A 17,378-nucleotide genomic window follows, 5' to 3' on the forward strand; every position below is an offset into this window, starting at 1 on the left:
CAGCGCTTGGGAGCTATACACAAGGAAGGAGCTGGGGTTTGTGAGGATATTTTGGCTCTGCTTGCTTTTAAACTGATGGGGTGGGGGGGGGTGGGATAGGATGTGCAAAAGTTTTAAAATAGAGCAGGGAGTAGGATCTGCATGGGGATGCTGATGGAGCAGGGGACAGGGATCCGGGCTGCCAGCACCACCCCAATAAAGGCAGGATCTATAGCCTGTCATTATTTCCATCTCCTAAAGAAGCTGCACGCCCGTTATTAGTTCAGAGCCGGGCAGGAAATCATCACCCGGATTAAGGTTAAATTCCATCTCAGAAGGGCTTAGCTGATTGCTAAATGTTTATGTCCAGTGTACAAAAATAAAAAATAAAAATTAAAAAAAAAAAAAAAAAAAACCTCAACAAACACCCCCACATCTCACATTAAAATAACAACTAATAATGTTGGGTGCTGTGTCGGTCCTGCGAAGATCTGAGCAGTTTCATCGCTCCGATGCAAACCCTGTGGAGGCACATCATAGCTGAGGGAACTGTGAGATTGAGGGCTGAAAGAACAGCCAGCAAAATTATGAATAGGGATTATCTGACAATGCCGACACGTTTCTTAAAGCCCTTGAGCATCACCACACACTCTGAGGGTTTGTTTGTCAGCGTGGCTGCAGATAAATATATTTTATTGATACACCATCGACAGCACTCCTGCCTACTGCGAGTCAGGCTGCAGCCTCTCGTAATCTCCGGTTCATCCCCTTGTTTTGTAATCTGGAAACGTAGGGACAATATGTGAGGAGTTTGTGATGGGATTAATTTATTTTGAGGACTTGTTGGTTGGTTTTTTAGGTTTTCTCCTTTTTTCTCCTAGAAAACGTGGGTGAGTGGAAATCGAGCAAGTCAGTAATTAGCATTCACTTTTTTCTTTTCCTTTCTTTTTATCATATGCATCTAAATTCAGTTTAGCTCTTTAAGGAATTGCCAGACTGCCCTTGATTTATAGGCAGTGCCTTCTGGATCTGAGAGGATCTAATTCAAACTAATAATACTTGAAACTGATTTCGGGATATTTGTGCTGCGCTATATAATTCATTAAGATATCATCATTCTGCGTGTGTGTGTGTGTGTGTGATATGTCTCTCTGTATCCAGGTACATTTAGGCATGGAGAAGTCATGCATCCTTGCAGGAAAATCATGCTGCCATTTAGAGAACAGTGGCAAGAAAACTTTTAACAAACCCATGACGACTCATAGCGGGGGACAAAAGCAGAAATATAAGTAAAAATAAGAAATATGAATAAAAATAATAATTAAAAAAGGCTAGGGCAGCTCGTTCCCACCTTTGCCTAGCTGGGGATTGCAGCGGCAGCAGACGGCCAGAGCCTGCCTCTCCCTCCCCACTGTGCCTACAGCTCGGGGCTGAGCAGGGGGACACCCCGAGGTGCCACTTCCCAGCCCGGGAGGACATTTGGATGTTCCTACCCGGAGCACCCCCCGTGTGCTGCCTCCCCCATTCCCGTCCAACTAAGAGATGACCAAAAAAAAAAAAAAAAAAAAAATCCCAGGCAGATCCCGGTGGCTCTGCTGAGCTGCAAAGACACCCTGAGGGGGGAGCGAGGGGGGGTCCCTTCCTTCCTTCGCGATGCTGAACCGTCAGGAAGGTGTTCCCTGAGCGGGACCATTTTGGAGCGCGATCCCATCGCTGTTGCTCGCCCTCCACCTCTGGCTCTAGGCACGCGTTCAACGCACAGTTCAAGAGCGGTTTATCTAAGCTTAATGTAAGTAAAAGTGCAGTGCGGGAGCAGCGTGCCGTTTGTTTCGGTTTTCTTCGGGAGGGGGAGAAGAAGGAAAAAAAAAATAAATAAAATAAAGTGCTGGAATAGGCTGAACTCTGGTCAGAGCAGGGAAATTGTTTCGCAGCTCTTGAACGCAGCCCTTTTGGGCAGCCCCACGTTTACCTCGGGAAGGGACCGCGCCGAGTGGGCAAGACGCGAAGTTTCTCTTTGCAGTGAGATTATTTCGAGCTCCTTCAGGAGGAAGGAACTGCCGTGGGCTGTGCTGGGAGCTGGGCATGAGCGGCTGGAGCCTCAGCCGGATCTGCCCCCTTCGCAGCCGAGCGCCTTCGCTCAGCATCCCCGGCTCGGGCTGCCTTCACTTAACTTCGGTGTTACTTCTCGATTACGCGCGGTGTAAACCGGCTTTTTGATTAACAAACCGGCAGAGCGTTGGTTAAGAACACTTAAACTTCAAAAAAAGAGAAAAAACTATCCCCCTGGGAAGCGGGCTCTGAATTGGTTAATAATGTGCAGTACTTGCTAAATTGCTGACTTCCAGATGTGGAAAATATCTTTCTTGTTTAGGACCTACGTAACCTGATTGGATTACGACAGAAGCGTCACATTGGAAGGCTTTTGAGTGATGATTTAATTAACCATACAGTAGAAAGCTGTATTTGCCAGGAAACCCCTTCCATATTTGCATAACCAATCCCTTCAGTGCAAAGGTGGAGTCTGGGCTTCTTTTTTTTTTTTTTTTCTTTCTTTTTTTTTTTTTTTTTCCCTCTCCCCTTTTTTTTTTTTTTTTTTTTTTTTTTCTATATGTAATTTTATTTTAATTTCAATACTTGAAAAAAGTGAAAAACTTGCAACCTCCCTGAAGTTCAGCCCCACGCGTTACTCGTCCACGCTGCCTCTCTGCTCTTATCCAGCTACTTCCAAGAAAGAGCAGAGCCAGGAAAAGAGCCCATCTCACCCCTGATCCATATCTGTGAACAAAACAGATAGACTGTAAGATCTCAGCACGTTCGGTTGATTTTTTTTTTTTTTTTTTCATCAGATTTAGCTGACTATTCAAATAACCTGGACGAGTGCTGAAATGAAAGGGGGGGGGGGAGGAAAAAAAAAAAAAAATCCCCCAAAGAAACGCGTGAAGGATAAAAATAAAACCGCACCAAAACAAGCCAGGAGCTTATTTGCAGTACCCGAACAGAGTTTAGTTTCTAGGCTTTCTGTTCGGGTAAGTTTTGCTCACCGCAAGAGGCGAGAGCCCGCAGCGGCGCTGGCCGCGGGACGGTGCGGGGCAGGATGCGGCCCTGGAAGCTCCGCGGGCGGGCGGGGGGACCCCCCCCCGGGGAGAGAGAGGGGGGAGAGACCGCCAGGGAACCCGCCCCAGGATGGGAGAACCGGCAGGGATCCAGCCTGGGGGCAGGGGATCCGGCGGGATCCTGCTGGGGAGGGGGCGGGGGATTCCGCCTGGGGGAGGGAGAGGGATGCGCAGGGGGGGACACGCGGGCAGGGATGCGCCTCGGGAAGGGGGGGTGAGCAAGGATGCGCCCCGGGGGTGGCAGAGAAGCGGGCTGGGCTCGGGGGGAGGGCAGGGTTGCGTCCGCGGGGCAGGGGGCTGCAGCCCCCCGGGGGGGTTGGGATGCGCCGGCGGGGAGCGCTGAGTTTCCGCGGGGCGCGGAGCGGCGCGGAGCGGAGCGGCGGGGCGGGGGGCGGGCGCGGGGCGGGGGGCGGGCGGGAGGAGGTGGAATTGCATTTCTGCCGCTAAAGCGTTCGCGGAGACTTCAAGGTATAATCTATCCCAGATCCTTTCCCAGAGAGAAACTTGGCGATCACGTTTCCACATGATGCTCACGTTTGGTGCTCTCCAATTATCCCTCCCCACAAAGATAGGTGGCGTGTGTTGCAGGGTCTCTCCTCTCGCTCGTACAGAAAAGAAAAAGAAAAAAATGTCATTAGAAGAGGCGTAACACGTCAGTCCGTCCCCAGGTTTGTGTTTCCTGGAGTGGCAGAAAGAGATCAGTCCTAACCTGCCCAGCAGGAATAACGGTCCTTCCGACAACTCTTTGCAAGGCTTTTTACAATTTCTCCAGGAGCTGCATCTCCCTTCACCTTTTCTCCTCCACTTCGCGGCTTCTTCATGCTTTTTCTTCTCACCATTTCTGGCCAAAACTACAAACAAGACTTCGCAGGTAGGTTCGGAATTTAATTCCATTTTCTCTCCTTTTTTTTTTTTTTTTTCACCCCTCTTCTCTTTCTTTCCTCACACCACCTCACGCATCAGCGGGCTTGTTTCATTTCGAGAGTATTTTAATTTTTCTGGATTGTTTATACTTGGGGCGAAAAACCTTTTCTAATTTTTTTTTAAAAAAATTTTATTCTTTTTTTCAATCTTTTTAACCGAAACCTGAAGTCACTCCAGCACCGCTCCAGGAAGGGGTGAGCAGTTTCGGGGTGCTCGGGGCTGTGCCACCACCACCCCTGCTCCCCTTACCTGGCAGCCAGGTACGGGAGGTGCCTTTTAAAACGCAACAGCAAAAGTTTTAGTGTTAGGAAAAGACTTTGTCCTCCTGCAAAAACCTCCCCCCCCCAAAAAAAAAAAAAAAAAACCCAAACAAAAAAAAAAAACCACCCAAACCACAAACATTCCCCCACCCACCTCCTGCTCTTTTTATTTCAGATTTTACATCTGAGCTCTGAAAGTTTGCAGGTACCTGTTAATGCTTTGCATGCCCTGAGAATGCAGAGCCAGCCCGGCCGGGCACCGCTGGAGCCCCGGCCCCGGGCAGGGCTCCCCGGCAAAGGATGTGTTTCCCCAAACAGAAAGTTTTGTTGTTTTGTCTGCTTAGTTGGTTTCATTTCTATATTTTATTTTGTGAAGCTGGGTGAAGTAACACCTTAGCTTCTGGGAGCCTAAAGCAAGAAGTGAAAGTACAGACTGGAACTTAAAAGTCGTTTACCAAAAGGAAAAAAAAAAAAAAAAATTATTACATATTTTTAAAAGCTTACCGGTCCTCTGGGAAGAAAAGTGTTGTCGAAATTTGCAGGTTTAAAATTATTGACAACTTTTTTCTTTTTTTTTTTTTTTTTTTTTTCCACGGGAGGCTGGAGAGTAGGGGAGGGAGTGAAATGCATTTAAAACAATTCACCACTGGTGGTTTTGCGTTAAAACGCCAATTGCTGAGGCAGGCTGAGGGTCTGGGCTCGCCTCGGTGCCTGTCCTCCCTCCCCGCTGCATCTCCTCTCCTGGCGGATCTGCCGCGGTGATGCCACCATTGCCCACCCCGGCCTCGGGAATTACTGGCAAATACTAAAGTTTCTAGCACATTTCTCAGCCTCCTCTTTGCTCAGCCACATCCATCCACATCCACAGAGCCGCCCATTCCCTCTGTCCAGGCGGAATCCCAGGCAGGAGAGTGTGAGTAAACACGCTGACCCCACACACGCTCTCTCAATCTTCCCATCCTCTTACCTGCTTGGAGATCTATTATTTTTTATTTATAGCCGAGCAGGTTTCATAACAGTAAACGCCTGAGGAGTGAGTTCAGGCAGAATAAAAAGACCCAACAGCAGCACACTTCACTGCTCAGTCCTGGTGTGAAGCTCCAGCAAAGTAAAAAAGACACAAGGGAGGGGGAAGAGGAAAAGGGGAAATAAAAATCTCACTCTGCTTAAAATATATATGTGTGTATATATAATGAAATTGTTGAGTCAGGTAATAATTTTTTAGGTTTTATGTAAAACTCCCTGTGCAGGAGAAGACAATAGATGCGAAGGCGAGGGGGCATCCTGCTCTGGAGAGCAAGGGTTAATTGCCCTTGTTTTACAGTTTGCATCTGTTACATCTTTTATAGCCCCCTGTTTAAACTAATCCTCAAGTCAAAGCATCTTTAAAGCTACAGCATCTTCTTGGGGATGAGACTGAGTTTCAGGAGCGTTCTTGCAGCAAACCAAACGCTCCTGCTCCTCTCTGCCTTTGACAGATAGAGCCTCCTGCCCAGCCCCGGGCACACAGGCACACACAGTAGGTCTAAAAGTTTACAAGTCGCTTTTATTTTTTTTTTTTTCTTAAAAACAACAAAAAAAACCCCCAAACCCATCTGAAATGCTCTGAAAACTCTGACAGCGGTAGTTTTGATTTCTGTTTCTTTTCTGGGAAGGAAAAAAAAAAAAAAAAATGACACTCTGAATCTTTGTTTAACTAAGGGGCAGGGGAAACCCTGAATATTGTCAAACTGACTAAAAAGGTGACAGAGGTTTATAATTACACTACTCGTTGTTAGGGGGAGGTATCCGTGCTGATCTTTACCCCAAAAGGACAGGGGAGAGCCATGTTTCCCTCTCCTCTTATCACTTTGCTGGAGTGCACTTTGGGGGGGGGTGGGGGGAATGAAGGCAGGAGAAGGGTAGGATTTCTCTTGAAAAGAAGTTCTAGTGTCAAATTAAAGTACTTTTAGGAGGAAATGGTCCGCCTAGCATTGAGTCAAACAGCCTACTGTAAAAGCTGTGCATTCCCTCATACGGTCATGAGTTATGACTCATTTGAGATGTAATTCTTGTCTCTCTCTCTCTCTCTCTCTCTCTCTCACTCTCTCTCTGTGATCTGCTTTGCTGGTGCAACACACACACACACACACGCAGGGAGGGAGACACACGCACACGCGCTCACACACACACACGCAGAGACACACACACACAGAGAGAGAGAGAGAGAGAGAGGGAGAGAAGGAGCGGAAATAAATAAATAAATAAATATATAAATAAATAAAGAAGAAATCTGCCCGGCTGGGGAGAGAGGGGGAGCCCGCTCCGACCGCGTCCCACCTCCCCCGGCACGGCCAGCCTCGCCGTGTGCGTGGATGGGTTCTCTTTCGGGTGCGAACTGGGGTCCCCGTTGGCGCCCTGCGTTTAAATGGGACATCCCGATGCCCACATTGTCGCTGTGTTTGGTCGTTACATAGAGCCTGCGTGCTGCCGCCGCTGCCGCTGCTGCTGAATCAGGGAGTCGAGCCCATGCGAACTGCCATCTGATCCACTCTTATCAATGAAGCAGCAGATCATGGCGGATGGCCCCAGGTGTAAGAGGCGAAAACAAGCCAACCCCCGGAGGAAAAACGGTAAGGCGGCCCCCCGGGAAAACTTTTCCGGCCGGCTCCGCCGCGGCCGCGGAGGGAAAGGCGGCGGCAGGACGGGGAGCGGGACGGGGAGTGGGGCACGGCTCCCGGCAGCCCGGGGCTGGCCGCCCCCCCGCCTCCCTGCGCGGCGTCCCGCGGAGCGGCCGGGGCTGCGCGGCCGCGGAGCGCCGGCGGAGCGGAGGGACGCGGAGAGGGAGCCGCGCTGCCGCCCGCCCCGCCGCCGCCGCCGCTGCCGCCGCGCCCCAAAGTTTGTTGCGCGGGCGCGGAGCGGAGCGGGCGCTGCCCCCCGTGGCCCGGAGCGGCGGAGGAGCGGCGGGGGCGGCCCGGCCGGCCCGGAGCTGCTCCCCGGCTCGCTCCGGAGCTGTCAGTGCGGGCCGGGCCGGGGCGCGGAGAGGAGCGGAGCGGGGCGGTGGGAGGCGCGGAGCGGCGCGGAACGAGCGGGGCGGGCGGCCCTGGGAAAAAAAAAAAAAAAAAAAACAACACGGCAGCGTGAGAACCCCGAGGCGGGCTGGCACCGAGTTAGCGGCTCGCTCTCTCGCTCTTTTTTTTTTTTTTTTTTTTTTTTCCCCCCTTTTTTTTTATTATTATTGTTAGGGACTCGAAAATGAAACTTCCTCCTCCCTGATAATTAATAATACTAATGAGCTCGGTGCCCGATTGTCCGTCGCTGCCCTCTCCCCTGGTCCCCACCGGTCGCGCAGGGCCGGGGCGCAGTGGGACGCGGTGTTCTGGGCTGATTTCACGTTTGGCAGCTTTCGCTGGTGTGGTGGGTCTCTCTTTCTCCGTCTCTCCCCGTCCCTCCCTTAGTTTCTTCCTTTCTCTCCCGGCTGATCGCCGCTTCCCCGCCGCCAGCCTCCCCCTCCCCGCCCGCAGCCCCTCCACGGCCATCCCGGCCCCACTTCCAACAACTTTCCTCTCGAGGAGCCGGAGGAAGGAAGATATTTGTGTGAACCTGAACCCATGCGCTTATAGCTCAGCTACTTCATTTGAGTGGAGAGGTGGAGGTGGAGGGGGACTGAAGGAGGAGGGGGACACACACACAACAACAACAACAACAAAAAGCACAAAGACAAGAGAATGTTGATTAGAAACAAATGATCCTGTCCCCCCTCCCCTTCCCTCTCCCTAGGTTGTGAGTGTGAGTGTGTGTGTGTGTGTGCGTGTGTGTGTCTTTTTCTTGTTGTGGTGGAGGCGTCGAGCCATATGGGGGAGTGATAGAGGAATTTTAGTCAGAAACTGTTCGTTATGTTACACTGGCTTTTCCCTTTGTGTTGTCTTTGATCTATTTGCCTGGCTTAGTATTACCAAAAAAAAAAAAAAAAAAAAAAAAAAAAAGGCAAAACCAAAAAAAAAAAAACCAAACAAACAAAAAAAACCCAACTAAAATAATATATTCCGAGCAGCTTCCCAAGGATCCGTTCCTTGTTATCTTTTTTTAAAGTCTTTCCCCCTCCACCACCACCCTTTACTCTTGTGTCTGTCATTATTTAAGGTGGTCCTCACAGAGGAGACCTCCCCTTCCCCTCATCTCTGGGTAATTTAGTAGACATTAAAATTACACGTAATGTTTCCCTCTCCTCTCTTGTGTTTCCTCTGTTCTTTTTATTAAATGTTGGTTATTGATTTTCTAAAATCAATGTCTGTTGTGGGGCTTTTTTTTTCCCCTTACAAGTATCTAAAGCACGTTGCTGATCAACTGGATAACAAAAGCTTTGTGTCAAGTAGCCTTTTTTCTTATGTTAAACAGTCATTTTTTGAGAGAAAAAGAGAATGAGATTTAAAGCAACGCATCCAGAAGTGCTCTTTTGCAGTAAAGAATATTCTGAGTGTTTGAGGGGGGTTTTATTCTTCTTCCTCAGCCTCCTTTGCTTTTCCAGGCAAGACTATTAGTTTAGCGTGTTAAACCCATCACATGCTCTCTGATGAGGGATGCATCTACGTGTTTAATATTTTCTCAGCATGATTTGAGTCCTAAAAAAAAACCCCACCACCACCCTTACTTCCCCCACCCCCCCAAAAAAATTTAAAAATATATATATATACTGGATGCCTCTGTTTGCCCAGGACACCAGGACCGTATCCTGGTAGTGCAGCCAAGTCTTTGGGAGCACGTATGGAGCGGGGTGGCAGATTCTGGTTATTCCCATGCAAAGAAAGGTGTTCTCAGGGAGCTGCTCTAACTTGGAAAAGCCACCACGCTTGGGAGACGAAAGTTTAATTGCTATTTTTTTAAGGTAACCGCTTAAAGATCCTGCAAACTTCAAGTGTGTGTGCGCGCTGCTCAGGCGTAGGGCTGAGTTCCCCCTTCAGTGTCTTGCTCTGGCCAAGACTCGGGGTGTGTTTGGGGAGGGGGGGGGGGGGGAAGGAAATAATTCTCTACTTTCTGTCTGTCTGTCTGTCCCCTCTTTCCTCTTTGCGCTCCCTAATTTGTTTCTTTTTCATTCATTTCTGAGTGAGAATTGCCCTGGGTTCTGAGGAGCAGGTAGAGCGAGGGTGGGTTTGGTTAGAGCTTTTTTTTTTTTTTTTTTTTTTTTAATTTTCTCGACAAGCACGTATCCAATGCCTTTCCTGTTGGGAATTGCCTAGGATTTATCTGGACTGAGTGGATTTTTCTTCTTTCCTGGAATCGTGGAAAAGATGTTACTTCTGAGCTTGTGTCTTTGCTGATAACAACCAGAAACGGTGATGCTTATCGAACTCGGACAGAAATTCCTTAGAAACGCAGCAGAACCAAAATAAAATTTAAAAGCCACGAGCAAAAATAATAAATAATAATAATAGAGGGTCATGAAGGAAGCGAGAGGTGTGTTAGTGAATCCCAGGCACATTACGGACGGGGACAAAACAGAATGATCCAACTAATGCCTCAGTGGGCTCCGCGCCTGTGTGCGTGTATCCGCGTGTGTGCGGGGATGGGCAAGGCTCGGGACGAGATACCGGGGCTGGATAAAATTACAGCGGAGCTAAATAGGGTAGAAAGGAAGCAGGCTCGGGATTTTCCAAGATAACGGGGTTGATGAGAGCTGCTGGAGTGGAGGAGAGGTGTGCGGGGGGGTTGGGCTGAGAGAGGCGATGTGGAAATCAATGAGGGGTGAGCCCCCCGGGGACGGGGGGGGGCAGCGGGGAGGATGGGAAGGAGAGGACCCCGAAAACGGGGCGGGGTGGGGGGGCGGGGGGGGCGGGAGATGCGGGAGCGGCAGCCCAGGAATGCGGCGGAGCGCCGGGAAGTTCAGTCAGATGATTCCCAGCGCCTGACTCACTTCGCGGCACTTTCACTCGGGAGAGAGAAGTGGCGGCAGAAGAGGAGGAGGAGGAGGAGGAAGAAGAGGAGGAGGAGGGGGGGGCAGTGAGCCCCCTTTCCGCACGGGCGCCCCGCGGAGGCGGCTGCTGCGCCGGCGGCCGCAGCGCCGGTGCGGAGCGGGGCCCGGGAGCAGCGCTGTCCGGCCGGCAGCCCTGCCCTGCCATGCCTGATGAGCTGCCTCTCTCTCTCTCCGTGTTGTTGTGGTTTGGCGTTTGTTGGCTGAGGGTTCCCTCCCCACCCCCGTCTCCTTTCCGCTCCCCTCCTCGAAAATCCAAAGTGAAATTAAAATCCCCGCGAAGGAGGGCGGGGAGGGGGGAAAGTTGTATCTAATTTACCCCAAAGTTTCAGTAAACAGCTCTCTTTGATTCCTTTGCCACCTCGCTTCCAGTTGCAAAGAAAAGGGAGAAAGTTCAATGCTTTCAGGGCGTCTGATCCAAGAACACAGACCAAACAAGCAGAGACGATTAGACTTGCTCAGAGCCTTTCCCAAAAAGATACCCACCCACCCTCCTTCCAGGGATGCTGGGGAAGGGGGGGGGGGGGGGGAAAAACCTCCTTCACTCCTCGCTTGAAAAAGAGAGAATTAAAAAAAAAAAAAAAAAATAGGCAAGCCTGCCTGCTGCCTTTAGTGAGTGGGAAGTGAGTCTTGTCTTCCCTGCCTGGAGAAGTTTGGAGGCAGCTAGACAGAGGCTGGGCTGTGAGGAGGCAGCTGTTCCCTGCGCAGCCCAGGTGGCAGCGGGCAGAGCGGGCACCCGGAGCGCTCCTGTGGCCGGGCAGATCCCCAGGGCCGGGAATCCGTTGCGAGGAGATTACTCCGGGAGTTGTTGGCTCGCTGGGTAGCGAGACAAATGTGCTGCTACCACCTCCAGAAAAAAGCACCTGGAGATAGGTATTAAAAATTAATGCCATAAATGCGAGTGGCCGGGGCGTAATGATTATCCAGCCACGTTTTCTCGGTGCGGATTCGTGTCCAGGCTGAGCTGTGGCATGGAGCAGGGGAGGTTGTTTTCTGTGTCAAGTCGGATCTATTTATTTTCCTCCGAGTTTCGAGAAACCCAGCGAATTTGGAGATTAGTGCCTGGTTTGCTGTTTGCCATTTGTGAGCCATTCGGTACTCGCTGGTTTTGCTTATTGCACATGCTTCGCGAGGAAAGTTTTGGGGGAATTTCTAATTGCTGCAAGAAAATGCGTTTGGTGGCTTGGAAAAAAGGCAGATTTGAAAAGGGGGGAAAAAATGATAAGGAAACCATTACAAGTTAATTATCGATAATTATACGTAGCCAACTGCCCAAGGTAGGGGAGATATATGGGAGACTGAGATGCAAGCTCTCAGGACAGACTGGTAATATTCCCCAAGAAAAATGTGTGGCTCCCTTTAGAGTGGAAAGAAGGGTGTTGATTCTTTTACAGCAGCCCCACATTCATTCCAAGAAATAGGAAATTCTTCGCCTCACAACAGTTTTTGGCATCTGCATTATCCCAGTGCTTTTAAGGTGCATTTTCCCCCTCTGTGAAAGAGAACTCTTTGTCCTTTTTTTCTCCAAGACCATGGCTTCCCAAGGTAGACACTATTTTGTGCCTGTCACACAGAAAGGGAGTGCAGGTTTGCAGTGCTCACAGACAATTGATTGTCTGCCCTAATGTGTTTCATTTACATGTTTATAACGTCAATAGTGCTGGGGTGTCCACTGTACCATTCATTCCAGCATTCCCACAAGGGTGCAATTGTCTGAATGGCCAAGTCAGACACCTTTTTGATTGCTCTTTAGTTGTCTTTTTAGAGTATAGAGAGAGGGAAAAAAGAAAAAAAAGAAAAAAAAAGAAAAAAAGAGAGAAATCTGTGGTGCAGAAACACTAGTTGAAAATATTTCAGAATTAGACGTCACCATTAAAGCAGATGTGAGCATTGGACAAACAATATATTTTAACTAAGGTTCTGAAGGTGGAAACAAATTCAGAATAGTGCACTGGTTAGTGCACAAGACATCTAGTCCTGTTCCTTAATTTTTGGGGGCTTTTTAAGAATGACCTGTCGTTTTCATTTTCATTTCAGCCCCTGTAAATGTGGCCACCTTCTAACTCTTTGTATGCTTAACTGTAATTTGCTATATTTTCCCTACATATTTACATATCTCTGTTTATGCCAACAGCGTCAGCTAACCACTGGGAAACTCTATTGAGAGAATAACTAGGCTGGGAGAAGTAGACACTTAAAAAAAAAAAAAAAAAAAAAAAAGTAAGATCCAAATATTTCTTCATCAAGTGGGTTTTGGTGGGATTTTTTTTTTTTTTAAATGAATAAAATGACAATGCCTAGACTTTTCCTTGCAGCAGTTTAACTCACAGAGCTGTGCCCCAACTCCTTACGCCTCCGACCACCATCCTCTTGCGCTGCGAGCTTGCAGCAAAGTGTTTCGAGGAGTTTCCAAGTCGATGAAGGATCACTTTTGAAGGTGTGCTGCGCTGTTTTGATATGCCACCCCGTCCTTTATCACCCGGGGTGCCTTCTGAGGGAGGCAAGAAGCGCTTGCTCGTGGTTAGGGGCAGAATAAATGAGCCACGCAGCTTGTTGGGAACTCGTGGAGAGGTGCGTGCGTGCAGGCGCCTGCACCTATGCGCGGTGTGCTGCGCAGAGGGAAATGGGGTGTAGAGGTGTGCTTAAAAATAACCGCTCGCGTTTCAGGTTAGCTTCATTTCCCCCTAAAAAGGATGCTGAACCCAGCAGCTACAATTAATACGAGTCGACCTGCCCTATCCGTGATCATAAGGGCAAAGAGCACTGAGTCCTGGAGTTTCTGCTCTGGAGGTAAAGAGAGGGAAAACTTTTTTTTTTTTTTTTTTTTTCCTTCTCTATATAATTTTTGTGGTAATTTTTTTTTTTTTTTTTTTTTTTTTTTTTTTTAATGTCTGTTTGTGGAGGTGTGGGTTTTTTTTTTTTTTTTCCCCCTTTTTTTTTGTGCCTAACAGGGAAGACACAGTAGATGCACCGTTAGCTGAACCCCTGACACGGCGGTCTTTTGAATGCCTTAGGTATGATTTCACTTTCGCTCACATCAATGCTGACCTGAATGCCTTTCATATCTGATCCGCTGTGTCTCTCCCAGTAAACATCCCCTGAGGGGAGAACAAAGAAAGGAGCTCTTCTTCTTCTTAATCACAATTCAGCCCATTCACCGCCGGCAGGCTACATTTGCATTCTGCAACAGAAAGCCAAGATGAAAAGGAAAAAAAAAAAAAAAAAAAAAAAAAAAAAAAAAAAAAAAAAGAGAGTGAGAAGAAGGGGGGAAAAAGCAGAAGGGTGGAGGCTGAGTAAAATAACTTAGGTGTTTGTAGCTGTTTGTTGGGCTTCCCCTAGTTACAAGCCTTATATAGATCCTGCTCTACCCAGCCTTGGCTCTTCTGACAGGCAGATAGTGTTACAAGATGGCATGCCTGTACTATTCATGGCCACTCGCTCTAACACTTGAGGTAGAAAGTGTCAGAGAGGGATCAAATTCTACTCTGAGAAGTCTGTTATAGTTAGGGTCAGGTGTGTGTACTCTCAGCTCTTGACTGCTGCCTATTATTTTGTTTTAATTACTATTATTGTTTACTCGCCGTGACCTTGGGGACTGGGGTGAGGCAGATTTGGCGGGGCAAAAATCTCCCCGGTCGAGACGTAATTTTGAAATTCCTATTTTATTTTAATTTTCCCCCCCGCCCCCCCCCCCCCCCCTCTATTTTTGCGAAGCGTCGGGCTGGGTGTTGCTGCGGCTGGCCGGGCCGGGGGCCCCGGCGGTGGCCGCGGCGGTGGCGGTGGCGGTGGCGGTGGCGGGGGTGTCCCCGGGCTGGCGGCCGGCCCGGGCTGCCCCGACCCGGCGGGGAAAAGCAGCGACTCAGCGAATCCTCGGCGGCACCAGAAAATGCGCACGGAGGAGGAGGAGGAGGTGGAGGTGGAGGAGGAAGGCGAGATTTGTGGAAGTTTCTGTAGCCGGGCTCCCTCGTGGGGTTTTGTAGTCACGTTCATGTGCGTTTCCCCCCCATCCCTGTGTGTGTCACCCCCATATCTGCCTGTTTGTTTGTTTCTCAGGAGCTCTTCTGTGCCTTTAATCAGACAGTTTTCTAGAAAAAAATATTGAGGTCTTTGGTCGTAGCCACTTTTTTCTCACCGAGAGAAGGTTTATTTATAACTGGATCCTGCTTACTGAGAAGTATTTAAGCCCTTTCAGGCAGAGCTGTCAAAATTTCCTGTGTTGTTTGCCTCTATTTGCAACATGTAAAAAGTAATATGCAGTTGCTGGTGTTGGAATAACCGGGGTAGTGCAGAAATCTCAAGTGACAAGTTTTCAACTACACTATCTCCTGCCGACCAAACTGTCATTTTTATTTTTTTTTCCAGAAACCACTTTTAAGATCCTAACAGGTTTTTTTTTTCCCCCATCAGCAAATAGATTAAACGTGCTAAAGCAACTTCGAGAGGGAAGAACAGTTTGAACAATGAGAAACGGGAGGGATGTCTTATTTTCCTGTAGCTGCTATGGCAGATTTCACTCATAAGGAGCACACTAACCGAGATGTTACCAGTCGAACAGAGGCATGTGACACAGATTCCTGATTTTTTTCCCAGAAGATTTACAGAATTTACAAAAAGAGATTATCTCTACACCTTCCACCCTCCTAACCACCCCCATGACCCAAGCAATGGAGGATTTAGGCAGATTTACTTCAGTAAACACCTTTGGACACTTGGGGAAAAGTAGGAGTCTGTTTGCAAAAGCAGGCTTTTGTTAAGTGAGGTGCTGGATAATGCTTTACCAAGCAGCTGTGATATTAACCTACCCAGAAATGCTGGAAAGAGCCTTAACTCCTTCTGCACCCCGGGGCCTTGCCCGGCCCAGGTCCTGCAGGTGCTGGGACTGGACTGGGGGCTCTGGGGTGTCTGGGGGGGACAGACGAGGAGGTGGCACTGCTGGAGCCACAGCAGCCTGACACATCTTTGACTTGGTGGCAGCTGAAGCTTTTGGGATGAGTCCATCAGAGACAGGGAGAGCTGGAGGCCATGGGCAGGAGAGGGCAGCTCCAGCAGCGAGGGTTTACCTGGGCACGCTCTGTCCCTACCCCCTCAGATGTAACATCACCCAAAGCCTCTCTAGGAACGCTCCCAAGCGCTGCTAAGGCAGGAGGGGAAGGTCAATTTAGGATTCGCATTCGAGCAGCAGAATAGCTGAGAAGTTACGCCAGCAAACCTGTACGAGTGGCTCCCCGAGAACTCCCAGGCTCCAAGGAAAGCCAACAGCTTTCTGGGAGCTTCTCATTCCCAGAAGTGAACTTTTTGGGGGGGGGGGCTGCTTTCTGCTCTTTTCTGAGCTGTTAGAAGCAAGAGCTAATAAGTTATTTATTTTTGCTGGGCAGAAGAATAACTTTCCAGGTGGGTTGTTTTTTTTTTTTTGGTTTTTTTTTTTTTTTTTTTTTTTTTTTTTTTTTAAGCTGGAATAAGATTGCTTCATTTGGGGACTTTTGTTGTCGAGGGCTCTTTTTTCCCTTTTTTTTTTTTTTTTTTTTTTTTTTTTTTTTTTTTTTTTTTTTTTTTTAAGTGTAGGTGTCAATGCTAGAGCAGCCACAAATGTGCGAGAAAGCAAAGGGTATGAGACATGACAGAATTAAAGGTGTTTGCTATGTTGTTACCCGTGTGTCAAGCTGCAAGCTCCCTTTGTCACAGCCTCCTGGAGATTTGATAGTGCGGATCCGCTTCCCTTCCAAGTGATACAGCAGTTTCTGACTGGGGGGTTTGATGGTGGCGTGGTTGTTGCTTCTTGCCTTCGCCTCCCCAAGTGCGTTTAAACACCTCCGCATCGCGCACACCCCATTACTCCCACCTCACACAAGGGTGCTGTGCTTGTGAGCACCAGGACAGCAGCCATAGCGCTACAGACTCTGGCATGGAGCGTCGTTTGGCAGGAATGTCATCTGCCAAATCATCCCATAATTACGTTTTATGTTATTTGTATGAATGACCAAGCATGCAGTATTCCTTTTGAAATCAAAGGAAGGCTTAAAATGCGTTTTTGAATACTTTCAGACCATGGTCAGGTCACAGTTTGGGAGTTGAATTAAACTGATCTCATTTGTGATCTAATTGAGGTTGGCAACAACCTTAGCGGTAGCAATAACATACAAATACGAATCAAAGAGCAGAATTCAGCAAATCAGATCTTTTGCTCGAATCCTGCCTGGGAGTTATTCTCCGACTGCCAACAGAGAAGTTAAACTTTGTCCTGCTTCTCAGCGGCAGTGCGAGCCTTGCATATTTTTCGGGTCTGACAGGAAAGTTGGGTCGGAGGGATGGGGACACAAAGGCGAGAAGGGAGCTGGTGCCTCCTCGGACAGGAGTGAGGCGCAGCGACTCGTCACGTATGTTTCTGGAGAACCCGGTGGCAGAAGGCGCGGGAGGCGTAGCGGGGGAATATGGCTAGGCAGGGCTAGGAAGAGGAATAGGTCGCTGCAAACAGATCATTCCAAGCGGAAAGTCGAGGCAGCTCCCTTATCTTTACATCTATCGCTGCGGATTCCAGGAATGCAATTACCAGCGTGGTCGCGAATTGTTGACAAATTTCCCCGGCTCTATCGGGAGCGGCTTTTGCGAGCGCCGGGGGCCGCAGCCTCGGCCGGGCCGGCAGCGGCCCCGACGTGCGGGCGCTGTGCGGGCAGCGGGGCCCGGGGCGGAGCGGGGCGGCTCCCCCCGGGCAGGGCATCCCCGCCTCGGAGTCCCCCCCGCGCCGAGCCGGGACGCTGCGGGTCACATCCCCCGGGACCCTCCTCCTCCGGAGCCTCCCGGGGACCCCCGCGCCCTCCCCGCAGGTGGGCGGCTCGGCGGGGCACAGACGGAGAGCCGCCTCCCCCGGGGAGCATCCCCCCTTCCCTGCGCCCCCCGGCAGCTCCGCGCGGTGCGGAGCGGTGCGGAGCGGCGCGGAGCGGCGCGGAGCGGGCTGGAGGCGCGCCCGGCGCTGCGCTGCGCTGGGGCGGGGGCGTGCGGAGCCGCCTCGGCCCCCCCGCTCCGGGCTCGGGGCAGAGGTGTGAACCGCCTCTGTGGGGCGGGGGACGGGGCGCGCACCCCCGCGGTGCCGGCGCTGCCGAGAGAAGCGCTCCGGGCCGAGGTGCGAACCCCTCCCGGGATGCCGCTCCCGGGATGTCG

At 50.0% G+C, this 17,378-nt stretch overlaps 1 protein-coding gene across 3 annotated transcripts in view; it reads left to right on the top strand.

Moving 5' to 3' along the window:
• The first annotated feature begins 3,526 nt into the window (after window positions 1-3,526).
• ZEB2 (zinc finger E-box binding homeobox 2) overlaps window positions 3,527-17,378 on the top strand; it is a 115,182-nt gene continuing 101,330 nt past the window's right edge. The window contains exons 1-3 of one of the 3 annotated variants that reach the window (XM_040068908.2): window positions 3,527-3,760; window positions 3,865-3,963; window positions 6,733-6,888. In XM_040068908.2, coding sequence (XP_039924842.1) covers window positions 6,816-6,888 — 73 coding nt within the window. In that variant the 5' untranslated portion in view covers window positions 3,527-3,760; window positions 3,865-3,963; window positions 6,733-6,815. Of the gene's footprint in view, window positions 3,964-6,732; window positions 6,889-11,087; window positions 11,097-17,378 lie in introns of those variants that run through there. The other 2 variants (XM_040068907.2, XM_058421249.1) reach the window with 2 other exon arrangements.

The sequence above is a fragment of the Hirundo rustica genome, chromosome 7 (assembly GCF_015227805.2).
Source record: "Hirundo rustica isolate bHirRus1 chromosome 7, bHirRus1.pri.v3, whole genome shotgun sequence".
In the NCBI taxonomy this organism is placed as follows: domain Eukaryota; kingdom Metazoa; phylum Chordata; class Aves; order Passeriformes; family Hirundinidae; genus Hirundo; species Hirundo rustica.